This window comes from Peromyscus maniculatus, chromosome X (genome assembly GCF_049852395.1).
Source record: "Peromyscus maniculatus bairdii isolate BWxNUB_F1_BW_parent chromosome X, HU_Pman_BW_mat_3.1, whole genome shotgun sequence".
In the NCBI taxonomy this organism is placed as follows: domain Eukaryota; kingdom Metazoa; phylum Chordata; class Mammalia; order Rodentia; family Cricetidae; genus Peromyscus; species Peromyscus maniculatus.
In genome coordinates, this window is record NC_134875.1 from 58150007 (window position 1) to 58166146 (window position 16140).

General features: G+C 42.1%; 1 protein-coding gene across 1 annotated transcript in view; it reads left to right on the forward strand.

The window, feature by feature from the left end:
• Nox1 (NADPH oxidase 1) overlaps positions 1-16140 on the forward strand; it is a 26951-nt gene continuing 10811 nt past the window's right edge. Inside the window, exons 1-7 of the mRNA XM_006986419.4 lie at positions 1-207; positions 3905-4000; positions 11773-11883; positions 12090-12174; positions 12495-12643; positions 12750-12931; positions 13019-13151. Coding sequence (XP_006986481.1) covers positions 136-207; positions 3905-4000; positions 11773-11883; positions 12090-12174; positions 12495-12643; positions 12750-12931; positions 13019-13151 — 828 coding nt within the window. The 5' untranslated portion in view covers positions 1-135. The remainder of the gene's footprint in view (positions 208-3904; positions 4001-11772; positions 11884-12089; positions 12175-12494; positions 12644-12749; positions 12932-13018; positions 13152-16140) is intronic.

Genomic DNA, 16140 nt, shown 5'->3' on the forward strand with positions numbered 1-16140 from the left:
AGAAGAGGAAGGCAGAATTCACTTTTGGAAGCTTTTAAGTAGGTGTGCATTTTTGCATCTTGCACACTCAGACCTTGAGCTGGACAGAAAGAAGTGTTTATCGAGAGGGAGCTCTCCAGAATCCTCATTGCTCCCATGGAGGCTCCAAACTTCCACTTGACAATGGGAAACTGGCTGGCTAACCACTGGCTTTCAGTTTTGTTTCTGGTAAGTGGTATTTCATTTCCTATTAATTAGGAATTTTATCAGAGTAAGAAGACATCATGTTTGTTAATATTTGTGAAGTTATTCAAAAGAGAAAGCATCTATAGCAATTATTTGGCTTGTCAAAGCCAGTTATCATTTAGAAAAAGCCAACTCTAGGCCAGATGAGAGAACAAAGCCAAATGATTTGCAGTTGTTCATGTTTCCAAACCATGAGGCCTTGCGGTTGAAATTTGTTTCCATTTTTTCTCTTTCCTGTCTTATTTCCAACTGTTGACATGGAGTCTTCATTTCTATCTTCCCTATATTGTTGCCATCAAAATTTCATAAAATAATTGACTGCCTGAGATGAAAGTGATGTTCGAGATCATCTTGACCTAGCAATGCTCAATAGAAATATACTATGAGTCACTTGAGGAATTTCTAAATTATCTCATACTTGTGCTGAAAAGGATAAAAAGAAACAGATGAGATTTGAGCGATGCAATTCATGGTCATTCTTTCAGTGTGTCATCAATACAGACAATTTCAATATAATTTCTATTGTTCAATTGTTTCTAGGTCTTTGGAAGAGCATGTGTACTTTACATGCACAGCACATCTCAATCAGAATTAGCACACTTCAAGTGTTTCATAACAACATGCTGATGGCTAGCTACTGCATCATACGGCTCCCCGAGTTTTATGAAGGAAATCAATCTAGACTGTGCAGTGAATTGGCAAACTATGACTCCAACCCAGTTCACTGGTATTCAGGCTGGAACTTGTTCACCATTCCATCTATATGGGATCCCTTTCTACACACACATGCACACACTTGCATACACATGCATGCACACACGTACATGCACATGTATACACACATGCTCATGCATGCACACAAACACAGACACATACTTGCATACACAGCACCTTTTTTCTCACATCATTCTTCCTACGTTTGTAAGTCACACCTAAATGTGAGGTTCCCATGTCCTTCTCCATTCTGAGTATTTTATTTCTCTCCTGGGGCTCTTGACTCTTTTTTTTTTTTTTTTTTTTTTTTTGCTTTTCTTGAGCCCTATAGGACTTTTCAGATGCTTCAGAGAAAAAGTATGCGGTGACCTTGGAGGAATTTTTACTTGGTATTTAATGAAAACCCAAGAGCTTTTTAAATCAGGCGTTGCCATGATTTATATTTTTAATACTCAGTGTCCCGTGTTTAGTTCCTTCTGCACTATAACAGAGAGATCAGTAGCTTAGGGGAAGTTAAATCTGGCAAGTACTTTCAGTTCTGCTACTGGATGACCTTGACCAAATTATTTATTCTTTCCAGACTTCAGGTCCTCCATGGTGTGGGTGGCGAGAGATCAGCTGGAGAAGGGACGTGTGACTAATCAAGTGAATTGATTAGCTTTGGATAAAGGCTGTTTGCTGCTCTAAAAGCCACTGCACTGCCCCCTCCTTTTATTCTTTTTTTTTTTTTTGGCTGGGGAAATTCATCGCTTATAGGGATGAGTCACATTTAACTCTCTGGCTTCTAGTTCCCCCCTTCCTCTGGCAGCCCTGATGGCAAGCTCGACTTCTTGCTATCTCTGGTGTGCACTCACTCCTATGTACACGTTTGAAACAGTGGATGCGTTACTCAGACTATTTTGACTCCTCTTTCTCGCAAGAAGTTCTTGCGCTTCACCTTCTTTTCCATTCCCAGTGGGAAATGAAATTCCTGACTCCCAGATATTGCTGTTAATTCACTTCCTGGGCCTACAAGTGTCGATGGGCTGATACAGAGCTTTGCGTTCCTGTGTCCATCTCACATCTGGAAATATTTCTGATCCCCAAGATGAGCTTTTTTTTTCTGTTCACCAAACTCATTTCCCTCCCCATTTTATTTGTTAGACAATTTCATATAAGAATACTATATTTAGACCATTCCCCTCTCCTTCCTCCACGTCCTCCCATACACCTCCCAGTCCTCAGATTCATGGTCTCTTATTCTTTAATTACTCTTAAAGTATCTATGGCTTTCAATTTTCTTTTTCCACTGGCATCAAACAGTCTCTAAAAGCCATTCAATTCTGACAAAGAGTTCTGGGCAAAGGAGGCAGGAGGGAATTGATTGGATGTGGTGCCTGTTGCTCCTGCTACTTTGGAGGCTGGAGTGGAAGGCTTGTCTAAAGCTTAGGAGTTCAAGACTAGCTTGGGTCAAACCATCTACAATGAGACCCCATCTCTCACACACAAAAGAAGAGGAAGAAAGGCAGGAGGGATGGAGGGAGGAAAAAGACAGAAGGAGGAAAGAAGGGAGGAAGGAAGGGAGGAAGGAAGGAAGGAAGGGAGGAAGGAAGGAAGGAAGGAAGGAAGGAAGGAAGGAAGGAAGGAAGGAAGGAAGGAAGGAAGGAAGTTAGGTGTGAGTAAGCTAGTTTAGTGATAATAGAACTTCAACATGTAGTTAGCCTTTCGTAAGCTTGTACTATACATAAAGCATTGCATTACTCACTTCACATGCATTAGTTTTTGCGAGCCCCACGACATGGCTCTGAGATAGATACCTCATTTTATAGGTGAAAGAATTGATTCAAGAACTTAAATATGTCTAAGATTACAGAGGTACTAAGTGGTGGCACTGGAACTTGAGCCTCAGATGTTTGACTCCAATGTTACACTTAGAACCACTTTACTGTACTGCTCCTGGCCTGTGAGTGGTCTATATCTAGGGAATACGAATGGGCCATGCCCCAGGCTAAGACCCTTTGCCAGTGGGCTGAAATGATTCTTAGTGATTTGGGGTCAGGGGTGTATGAAAAGGCATCCCAGTGCTACAGAGATCTGCTCAGTTGCAGACTAGCACCTCCAAACTTAGGCTAGAGTTCAATTGATTCATCTCCATGGCAACACAGAGTGGGTTCCAAATTACCCTCTTACCCAAAGTGCAGAGGTTTAGACAGGCACACACAGTCCTTACAGCTCACACAACTCCAAAACACTAGGTTAGTTTGCAAAAAAGTCTCACAACCTAAAAGCAGGAAAATAATATGTCAGGGTATAATTAAAGAGGCAGACCCATCTGGGAATGGTTTAGTCTTTTTCCAGTGGGCATTGTTTAAAAGATGCTAAATTTATTCTTTGTTTCTTCAGAAATTCACATGGTCACTTAGTGCCATCTTCTAGGTATGATAGTTTGGAAGCTCCAGCCAGTCCGGGAAGTGGCAGATGTTTCTGAAGAAAGCTGGACACGGGTTTTAAGTTTTTGCAAGCTGTTTGTTCTCTGTTCCAGCTACTCAGCTTCACCATAGCATCATGAAAATCTCCATAAACGATACGGAAAAGAGTAGACATGCCAGTCCCACTTTATTTATAGTCAATGACATTTGAGTCTCATATATATATATATATATTATGTCATGATATGTTATCCTGTCGATGTTTCCAACCATTTAAAGTGAAAACAAAATTGCAAACATTCTGAGTTTGGAGGACACGTAAATCTGATGATGAGCCATGTGTGGGCCATGGGCCTCAGGTTGCTGATCCTCCTCATTAGCATCTGATGCATGTCTCAGATTGTCCACTCTGAAAACAGGTTGGATCATAGCAGGATTATATTAATTTAAAATGAAAATGAATGAACACAAAATGCTCAAGATGTCCATATTATTTCCTAACCCTTCCGTACATCGTTCCCAATTCCTCCGTATTACTTGCTTGTTTTTTCTTCTAGGTTTCTTGGTTGGGGCTCAACATTTTTCTGTTTGTGTATGCCTTCCTGAATTATGAGAAGTCTGACAAGTACTTTTACACAAGAGAAATTCTTGGGGTGAGTACTGTGCTTGTGATGTGGACAGTTTCTATGTTGGGTGTTCCTTTTTTTAAGACATCGGTTTCCTATGTGTCCCACGATGGCCTCGCTCTTGCCATCCTCATGGCCCAGCCTCCCGAACAGCTGAGATTACAGGCAGGTGCCAGCAGGCCTGCCTACTGTTTCCTCTGTTGTTGGTGTTGTTTGTTACAACCTTCCATTGCTGCTCCTTTCTGACCCAGCTCTTTGGTTTCTTCTGGTTTACCAGGGGGGAAATGCAGATGCTCATTCAAATTTGAATTTCAGGTAAATGATGAGCCATGTTGATATACAGACACTCCACTCCAGTTATATACATAAGTATACAAAGATATTCACTTTCATGAGACTTTTTTTTTTTTTGAGACAGGGTCTCATCTGCCTCTTGGCTTCCAGAAAGCTGGGATTCAAGGTGTGTAACACCATGCCTGGCTTCATGTGAAGTTCTAATTTGCTACATCTGACAGTGTGCACACTCCTCGGGCCCAGTAAGGAAAACATGGCCCAATAAGGAAAACATGAATTAACGAAATCTATTGGGCAGTGACTCGCAACTGGTTTTCCAAAGCTCAGGTGACCCTACAGAGAGCCAGAAGGCTGCCTAGATAGAACTCCTGCCTCTGTTTCTACTTTGGCCAGAGCAGCCTTCACCTGCCATATGGCCTCCTGCATATGATTTTAAGAGTTTGCTGGGCTGGAGAGACGGCTCAGCCGTCAAAGGCTAGGCTCACAACCAAAATATAAGAGCTTGCTGAGGATAAATATAAATTGTAGTACATTTATCTGGTATGTTCAAGTCCCAGATTCGATTCCTAGCAATGTAAAATAATGTTCTGAATAATATTAATATATATTAATTAACTTACAATAATATTATAATTAGTTATTATATTATAAATTAAAATATTTAAGGAAGAAATAAAAACAAACAAAAAAGAAAATAGAGAAATTAAGAAGGAGATCTTGGTTGGGGCTTGCGAGATGGGCTGGCAGGTAAAGGCAATTGGCAATTGCCCCTAAGCCAGATGACCTGAACTTGATACCTGCGACTCACATGGTGGAAGGAAAGAACTGACTCCTGGAAGTTGTCCTCTGACTTCCACAACACACACACACACACACACACACACACACACACACACATGCACACACACATGCACACACACACACACGCACACGCACACACGCACATGTGCACACACACGCACACGCGCACGCGCACGCGCACATGCACACACACACAAATAAATGTAATTAAAAGTTAAAGGAAAACTTGGAAACCGCTGCTGTGGTTTAATGCCTCCCTGTGAAAAAAGAGGGCTACCCAGGGGTTTGGGAGGCTAGAAGGGAGTCCGTACACCGCTACAGAACTCCAGGTCTACGGAAACACTGGATTATCTCCAGGTAAGAACAGAGATGAGGAGGCTGGCTGGAAAGGTGCCAGGTCAAGTACGGAAGAGGGGGGTGGGAGTTAGCGGAGTGCGCCAGTTTGGAGGTGGCCAGGTGGAAAGTTGGAGGTGAGGCAGTTGCTTCCCAGAGGGGTGCACCTGGGCCCTACCTGGTTAGGACAGAAAACGTGCTTTCCGCTTCTCAGTACTATGGAGTAACAGAGAGGGGGTTTGTTAAAACACTTCCATCTTGACATAGCTTTATTTCAATAGCTTTCCCCAAAGACTCACTCAATGTTCATATGCAGAGGAAGCTCTCCTTTAAAAAACCTTTTTCTCATTATAATCAAAGGACACACGTTGAGATCACAGTGAATTTGAATGTTCTGTTCATTGCTTATTTCATCCTGCTGTTTTCTATTTTAAAAGTTCACTCTCTATCCCCTTTTAGAAACTAGAATTCCAAAGGAAGTGTTAATTTGTCTTAAAATAGCTTTGTATTATTAGGACGATGCAATAAATATGACTAGTTATTAAGAACTTGCTTACTTCATGACCAAAAAGTCAGTTGCAGAGAAGTGAATCATACTGATATCCTGTGGCTGCTTCGATTTTTAAAGCTTTATTTAAAAATGAATTATAGGCATAGAGAACCACTCAGAAATTGCATAAAAACACTAACCCGGAAGCCATAATATATACACAAAGGATCTGTAGGGTATACATGTATGAATGTATTTAAAAATTTTAAATAAGATAAATAATTTTTTAAAAGTCCTGACAGGACATTATGAGACAAGGAACTTCCAAGTATGCCACTGACTTTGTCTTCAGTTAGCCATCTACTGCTGGGCACTTAAGAGTAGTTTGTTTCCCTAGTGAGATGCCCTTGGGGGAAACAACTTCCATTTGCATGTGGTTAGCAATTGGAGATAGCTTCTGGGTTAAGGATGGGGGCTGTGTCCTCTTCTCTTTCCAGCTCTAGGACCCCATCTGGTAGTGACCCATGTAGGCTCTTTGCATGCCTCTGTCTCAGTGAGTCTATATGTGCATCAGTCCTATTGTGTTTAGAAAGCCTTGTTTTATTGGTATCCTCCATCCTCTCTGGCTCTTACAGTCTTTCTGCTCCCTCTTTTGCAGGGTTCCCTGAGCCCTGAGGGGAGGGATTTGATGGGGACATCCCGTTTAGGATTAGGTGTTCCAAGGTCTCACGTTCTGTGTTTCTTGTGCCTTTTCTTGAGTTCTTTTCCTTCTGTTTTGTTCTATTTCATTGTATAGATTTGTTTTATCTTATTATTACATTATATTATATTATACTATATTATATATTCACTTAGAAGCTTGCTTATTTTCTAGTGAGAGACAGAAAGGAGGTGGATCTGGAAGGGAAGGAAAGTGAGGAAGAGCTGGGGGGTGGTAAGGAGAGGGGAAACTGTAATTGGGATATATTATGTGAGATAAAAAGTATTTTCTTTTTTAAACTTCTATTTTATTTATATTTTATGTATGAGTGCTCTGCATGCATACCTGCAGGCCAGAAGAGGGCATCAGATCCTATTATAGATGGTTGTGAACCAACATGTGTTGCTGGGAATTGAACTCAGGACCTCTGGAAGAGCAGCCAGTGCTCTTAACCACTGAGCCATCTCTCCAGCCCCTGAAAAAAAAACTATTTTCAATAAAAAAAAGATGAACTATAAATGATGCTGCTTTCAGTGAGATCAAAGTGTGTCAGTAACATGTGAGAACCCTTTTATCCCACTCCCCAGAGATCAGCACTATTAATAGATTGCTGCATGTGTTAAACAGTCACACTGATGTATCCACAAATGCATCAGGCACATATTTTGTTTCTGTTCCAAGGCAGGTAGTATTGTTCATTTACTTTTTAATTTTAATATAGTGAAAGTTGTTTTTGCTTAATATATATGTCTACAAATACGGTGGGACTCACATATTTTTTTTTAAATTCAGTCAAAAAAGGATCACACTACAGATACTGAGTGGAAATCACGTCCTACACTCAATCTGTCTTTGATATCTTTTTATGTGATCTTAGTGGAGCCAGTTCATTCCAGCTTACAATAGTAAGCATCTCTCCCCAACTCTGCATTCAAGGCCCTCAAGCTGGTATCTTGAAATCATGTTTACATTATCCAAATAGGCAGATGCTTGAAATGGAGAGACTCCATTTAATAGGCATAAACTGTTTGTGGTCTGTTAGCAGAGGGAGAGACAAACAAAATGCAGTGTGGACACAACAAACGGCTTTCTTCTTTCGACTGTTAAGAAGAAACAGAATTAGGCTCTTTGCAGAAAAATGGATGTAGCTGAATATAACTATATTAAGTGAATCAAAGCAGCCCTGGGAAGGCAAATGTGTTGGTTTCTTTCATTGGCAGGTCTCGAGTTTTATGTGAAGAAATAAAAGCACACATGTGTAGATGACAGGAAAGTAGAAGTAAAACTGGTGGAGGACAAGAGGATTAAAAGACAGGGGAGAGATGAGGGAAAGAAGGGGAGGAGGGGAGGGAGGGAATATGATCAACATCCAGTATACTGGTACAAAAGAAAACTTGAAAATGATCAAGCTTAAGTTTTAAAGCTGGCTTTTTAAATATCTACAATGCCTACACCACTGCGTTTCATGTTTGAAGAGAATTATCAGGCCTTTATATTAATAGACGATAATTGATTGAGTCATTTACATAGGGTAATTTTAAGATTCATGCTCACCTTGGGAGAATAGAGAAGCACTCAATTAAGTATGAATCGCTGCAGATAAGGAGCAGAGGGAGGAGTTTAAACCCACAGTAAATGAGGCCTTACTGACCACAGGATTTCAATAACATGGGTTGATACAGAGACATGAGTATACATTGGAAGAGTTCCACATTCTGCAATTGGGTGAAATAAGTGTTGCTTTTGTTTGCTTGTTTGTCTCTAAAAAGAATTTATCTTGGATGGATAACTGCCACCGACTGTGGAGATGAGAATTTACAGTCCTCTATTTTCAATTTACTTGCCAATTTTAGCTTCAAGAATCCTCTGTGACTCAGATAAGTACACTGGGGGAGCCAATGTGGAAAGGCAAGAGCTTTGAGATGAGCAGAGACGATTTCATCTGCAATGGAACAGGCTGTCTGTACCAAACCCAGGCCGAGTGTGACTCAGCAGAGGGAGAGATCATGGCTCCTGTGAAGTCTGAAATGGAAAGCAGGAGGACAGCTTTGTTCACTGTGCTGCCTATGCTGAAAGCCAGTGTGGACACCAGGCGATCTTGACCTGGCTCGCTTCACTGAGCTTACACTGTCCTGGGTTTAGGTTGGATGTAAAAATGGTTAAATGGTTGTTGGTTTTTTTTTTTTAAGTTGAATACATTTCTTCTTCCCTCTCTCCCTCCTCCCTCCCCCGCTCCCTCGCTTCCTTCCTTTTTCCAGTTACCATATAAAGACATAAAGGGTTTTCATGACGGCTGTTTCTTACACGTCTGTCAGTTTTCCTTTGTTCTTATTCCCCTTCCCCTGCAGAGCCTTCCCCAATCTCCCCCATGCCCAACTTGCTGGTTCCCTCTTTTGAAATCTTTCCTCTTCTGCTTTCATGTCACATGCAATCCATTACTCTCTCATTTTTCCCCCTTCTTCCACCTTCCTTAAGATCTCTTGCTCTTTCCCTACAATCCTTTCTCCTTTCACGGCCTGCATGAACACAGCCGCAGACAGAGACACACAGATGCAGACAGATACACACAGACGCAGACAGATACACACAGATGCAGACAGATACACACAGACGCAGACAGATACACACAGATGCAGACAGACACACACAGATGCAGACAGACATACACAGACACAGATAGATACACACAGACACAGAAACACACAGATGCAGACAGAGACACAGATGCAGACAGAGACACACAGATGCAGACAGAGACACACAGATGCAGACAGATACACACAGACGCAGACAGAGACACACAGACACAGATAGATACACACAGACACAGAGACACACAGACAGAGACACACAGACGCAGACGGAGACACACAGATGCAGACAGAGACACACAGACACAGATAGATACACACAGACACAGAGACACACAGACGCAGACAGAGACACACAGACAGACAGATACACACATACACAGACAGAGACACACAGATGCAGACAGAGACACACAGACACAGACAGAGACACACAGATGCAGACAGAGACACACAGATGCAGACAGACACACACAGACGCAGACAGACACACACAGACGCAGACAGAGACATGCAGAGAGACACATGCAAGCTACAGCCAGAGTCCTTCCTTTCTTTCCACCATGTATGTCCTGGGAATCAAATTCAGATCGACAGTAAGCACCCTTACCAGCCGAGCCATATCACTAGCCCCTGAAAAACCTTTCAATTTCATCTGATTCAACTTTTCAATTCTGGGGTTTATGTCCTGGGTTACTAGAGTCTGTTGCAGAAAGCCCATACTTATATCTTGAAGTGTCTTCCTATGTCTTCCACATTGAGAGTTTGAGGCCTTAAATTCAGGTCTCTAGTCCATTTTGAATTGATATTTTTGTTCAGAGTATGTTATATGGATATAGTTTCTTCCTTCAACAGATGTATATCCAGTTTTCCCAGAACCATTAGGCTGACTTTTTCCCCAGTATGTGTTTTTGACACTGTTGTCAAATATTGGGTGCAGGTAGGTATATGAGTTTATTTCTGGGTCTTCTTTTCTATTAATCAGCCTATAGCTGTTTTATAAAATCATTTACTTTCTGTGTGTGGTATAGGTGCATCTGTGTGTATAGGTGTGAGTACTTCTGTTCAAAAGCCAGGAGCTGTCAGGTCTTCTGCTCTCTCACTCTCCACATTATTCCTTTGAGACAGAGTCTCTCGCTGAACCTGGAGCTAGGCTGCTGGCCAGCAAGCTCTGGTGATCCTCCTGTCTCCACCCACATTCCTCAAGCATTGTAGTTACAGATGTTGCTGTCATGCCTGGCTTTGTACATGGCTGCTAGGGGTTAGAACTCAGTTCCTCACACTAACATAGCAATGCTCTTACCTGCTTCACCATCTCCCCATCCCTTTATATGTGTTTTTGTGACATTACCATGCCATTTTGTTGTTATGGTTCTGTAGTACAATTTGAGATCAGGTTTTGTGATACTGATAGCATTATTCTTTCTGCTAAGGATTTCTTTGGCTATTCAGCATCTTTTTGTACTTCCATATGAACTTTGGATTGTTTTTTTCTAGTTCTGTGAAGAATGTCCTTGGAGCTGTGAGGGGAATTGCATTGTGTCTGTAGGCTACTTTCATTAATATAACCATTTTAACAATATTGATTTTCCCAATCCATGAGTGTGAGAGGTATGCATTAATATTTATTTTAAAAGATTAAGATAGTGTGAATTCTCACCCATACTTGTCTGTTTAGTTGTTTACAGGAATACATGTAAGACTCACCAATGAGCTGAATGAAGTGCAATGAAAAATAGCCTCACTGCTCCCCCGCCCAATTACTACTATAAGATTGCCATAATTCATAGATAGCAGTCCAAAAAAACATAAAGCAACTTGGAGACCAGTTATATAGAGTTGAGAGGTTGAGTTTAGCTGCCATGACCAGCCTATACATTTTACTGTTCTTGCTTTATGCTCCTTGGTCACTCAAGGAAATCATCCTGAAGTTCTGCACTTAGAAATTACACTTTCTCAGAGAACAATGCTTACCTGGGCCCTGTGTCCCATGCCCAGCACTGAGCAAAGAGAGGCTCTCCCTTCTATCTCTAGCTATATTTAAGAATATTGCTCCAAGTGTTCCATTTTAAATATGTCTTATACAACTGGCTAAATGTTTATTTTCTAAGCAAGTATTGCTTTCTTAAAATTTCAACATTAGAAAATGTAGAAAAAGAATAAAATAGTCATCATCCATAATTGTACCTTTAAATATAAGCTTTAGTTAAAATATATAAAAGTATATATGATCTCCAAGGCTATTTTATAAAGGGCAAACAATAAAATTATAGTTAAATACATGAAATAAAAGTATCCATTGCAAAATATTGCATCCACAGACTGTATTTGCTAATGTGCAATTACTGAATCTTGTTCGTGTTCACATTAGCAAATATATCACCCAACATTTCCAAAACACTGTCATGGGAATTGAGTCTCAATTCCAGTTAGCAAGCTCAGCCCGTTTTCTCCCTTGGGCAAAGAGACTGGCCTGGTGTGCTGGTTACTCCAATGTCCTATTGCTCATCTTAGAAAATTGGGCTGGACCAGTCCTCGCCTGTTGGATGCTGAGATCAAGTAGCAGTCTCTCCTTTCTCCTCTCTTCCAGACTGCCTTGGCCTTTGCCCGAGCCTCTGCTTTGTGCTTGAATTTTAACAGCATGGTGATCCTGCTTCCTGTGTGTCGTAATCTGCTCTCCTTCCTGAGGGGCACCTGCTCAGTGAGTTCTGGCTGTGCTTAGCTCAGCGTTCACACGAAAGGAACAGTCCCTGAACAGTTCCCTACCAAGTCCCTAGGGAGCCCAGAGTCTCCTTCGGTGGATGAGGATGGTGGGGTACTGGTACGCTGTGGCTAGGGCAGACATGTTGCTGCAATTTCACTCAGACTGACTGGTGACACCTGACCAGGATGACTTTGCATTTGTAGTTTTGCAACCGCACACTGAGAAAGCCTTTGGACCACAACCTCATCTTTCATAAGTTGGTGGCATATATGATCTGCGTATTCACAGGTAACTCGGGCAAAGCATGCAACCATCGACAACAGGTGATTCAAGGCGCAGTGCCATTTGCCTGTGCATATAAACGTTAGAAAATATTTAACGAGCACCTGGAACTCTTTACGAAACACCTTTTTAGACCCACGTTCATGGAGTATATAATCTATTCCTTTGGGAACCGAATGGGGGGTGGTGAGGGAGGTCTTGGGCCTTTCTGTGTTGAGTGCATACTGTGGCCTCAGTATTCTGCTGGGCACTATAGGTGGAGGTCTCTTATTTCAGAGCGGTATGGTTGCCATAATGTTCCTGACACCTCCCATCTTTCCACTTAGCTATTCATGTCGTTGCACACCTATTTAACTTTGAACGCTACAGCAGAAGCCAGCAGGCCATGGATGGATCTCTTGCCTCTGTTCTCTCCAACCTAGCTCATGAGAAAGAAGGAGATTCTTGGCTAAACCCCATCCACTCTCCAAACACGGTGAGGTGATTCGATGGAAAAGCCTGGGTATCTATCTGGTCATGATCCAGAAGATCGTGGTATCCTTGGGGGATTTTGTGCCAGACTGACATCTCTCCTTCCGCAGACAGTGATGTATGCAACATTTACCAGTGTTGCTGGCCTTACTGGAGTGATTGCCACAACCGCCTTGGTGCTCATGGTAACTTCCGCTGTGGAGTTTATCCGTAGGAATTATTTTGAGCTCTTCTGGTATACACATCACCTTTTTATCGTCTATATCATCTGCTTAGGGATCCATGGCCTGGGGTAAGGTCTTTAGATCCCATTCTCACATCCCAGCCCCCGATCTTGGATAATTCATGATCACAAACTGTCCTACCTTGTATGTTTCAGTGGGATTGTCCGGGGTCAAACAGAGGAAAGCATAGGGGAGAGTCATCCCAACAACTGCTCAAATTCTTTTCGTGAGTGGGATAAGTATGAGTGGAGTTGCAGACGTCCTCATTTTGTGGGGCATCCCCCTGAGGTAAGCCGTGGGAGAAGGACTGCCTCCTGTTTTCCTGCTACCCTTGTTAGTACTGTCATTGTTGGTTCCTTCCTATAAAAGATATCTATGATCTTCCAAAAAAGTCATCTGCAAGAGGCAATTATCGGGACTCTTGAAAAAGAAATGGCTACAGCATGTAGCAACCATTGATTGCTACATGCTGTGTGACCTCCCTATGGAAGTCAAGTTATTGATAATATTTACTATGTCCAGTTTTGCTGCTTGAGATTGATGATCTCTGAGGTAAGCACTTCTTGCATCTCCATTTGGGGACGAAAGGATTCTGTTAGGTGAAGTAAAGTCACCATCAATAATTAATGGAGCTTTTCATTCAAGTCTAGGTTTTTGATGAACCCAACGATGAAACCCTTGACCACTGTATTGTTCCGAAGTTCAGCTGTGAAATCACAGTAGAATTTTCATGGAGAAAAATCAAAGCATCCTTGGAGCAGGCTATCCTCAATGTCCTAGCATGCTTGACAATTATCATCTCATAGTTTGTAGGATGGCATGTCAAGTGCTTGTTGCACAGGCCTAAGGATGAGCTCAGCTCTTCAGTGCCCACATCAACAGTGAGGCATAGCTGCATGCGCTTGGGATCCCAGCCCTGGGGAGGTAGAGACAAGAGGACCCCTAGTGCTTGCTGGCCTGTGCAGCTAGTCAGATTGGTTAGTTTCAAATTCAGTGAGAGACTCTGTGCCAAACAATAAGGTGGAAAACGATTGAGGAAGCTACTCCATGATACCAGGCCACTGCATGCCTATGCATATACATGTGTGTGCTTGCATGCATGTACAAATGACACACACACACACACACACACACACAGAGAGAGAGAGAGAGAGAGAGAGAGAGAGAGAGAGAGAGAGAGAGAGAGAGAGAGAGACTGAGTTCCAGGGGTTGTGTTTATAGCTCAGTGGTGAAGGACGTGAGTTCAGATCCTAAGCACCCACATAAGAAGTGGGACACAGCTGCACACACTTGTAATCCCAGCACTGGAGAGGTAGAGACAAGAGGATCGATACATGCGCAAGGCCTTGGATTTGATTCTCGACACAACCAAAAATAAGTAAATAAAAATATAAATACATAAACTCAGGGAATTAAATGTATATCCTCTGCTAATTATCATCAATATAGTTTCCCTTAGCTTGCTCATAATGTTTGCTCCATTGAGGAATCAGTGGAACTAGAAAAACAACTTGTGATGCCTCAAAAGTACTCTGAGAATGATTAAATCTTTAAATGATATGAATAGATAAATTCATAGACTATATGATTTATAATTGTGCAGGCCCACAAAGGTTTCCTAGTGAGATCTGAGCTTGCTTTACCCAGCAAAGCTGCATTAGAGGATTGCTTGACCATGTGCATGGTTTCTAGGTGACTGGAAAGGGTCTGCACTTGGCTGTGCTAGGGGAGGTCTTTTGCTCCACCCCTTGGCATTCCTATAAAAAGCCCTTTAGAAGAGCCAGAAGGGGCCAGTGGATAAGGATCCAGGCCCTCCCGAAGCTATCCTGTTTCTGTCTTTCTCTCCCCTCTATCCTTCTATCTAAATCTCTTACCCCTCACTCCCCAAGAGTACCCTGGGGTAAAATGTGGAAGCTGGTCTCCCAGCTGGCTTCTCACATAGAATATGCTATCTAAGACTTAATATTAATAACTAAGATGGAAATATATGAATGGTGTTTGCCAATAGCCTGGTATTAAGGAAAAATCAAGACTACTTCTCAAAGCACAACCTACAGTAGCTTGTAAGTTTATTGCTATTTAACAAATTCTTACATTGTAGAAAAAGACAAATATATCCATCTGTGGTTCTGACATGTGGCCCACATGACAAGTCCCTATAAGATCCCTCTTTCTTTTTATCATCACTGAACATCTTACTATATTAATTAGTCCTACTGCTGGACACTTGTTTCCAATATTTGGTTCTATCAAGTAATGATATAATTAACAGCCTAATACATGTCGTTAACATATGCAAGTGAACTTATGGAATAAACCCCCAGAATCAGAATTTTCAAGTCTAGAAAACACTGCCTAATCACTCTCTACAAGTACTTACAAATGTGTCTATTCTTACCAGTGGTACATAGGAGTATTTCTCCACAACCTGGTCAATGCATTCTGTTAGGAGACTTCTGGGTCCTTACTAATGTGTCAAGTAATTTAAAAGTATCTTTAAAAAAGTATCTACCATCTATCTATGTGGCTATAGAATGGCTACAAAAAAGTAAAGAGGCCACAGTGAACTTGAAGAATTTCATGGTGACTTTAGTGGAGGCAGAGGCAGGGGCTGATGATACCGCTGCAAAGAGATATCCGTGGCAGTCAGCTAATCAATCCTGCTGGAGAGCTGTTGACATGGCTCAAGCAAAGCCACAGCATCATAACTGAGCAGAGCTTTAGCACTGAGTCTATTCGCAGGGGCGAGGCGCAGGACCAGGGAGCCTGTGGAGGTGAAGCGCCCGATCAGACCTAGACAGATGAATGGGTGGAGGGACAGATGGATGGGATTAGAGTGGATCCTATCAGCAGTGGGGACTTAACTGAGTTGAAGCCTCGAGACAGTTGGTAGTTCTCTACCTTTTCAGTCCCTTGATGCACATATGAAATGGTCAGATGGCAGGTCAGTGGTGGGCCTGCCATTGCTCTTACGCTCTTAGATGCCTTGCTCTTCATGGGATCCAGGCGAGGATATTGCTCATCAGTGAATCTTCTCCATATAGTCCTGTAGACATTAGATTGGCCTGTTTTGAGGTGTACTTAAATTCAGGAGTTACTTTGATTGGCCATGAAGTATCCTGAGTGAGGATACCAGTTTTGCTACCCAAATGTTTCTTCCACAAACATTTACAAAAAGATACTCTTTTTTTTCAAGACAGGGTTTCTCTGTGTAGCCCTGGCTGTCCTGGATCTCGCTCTGTAGGCCAGGCTGTCCTCAAACTCACAGAGATCTGCC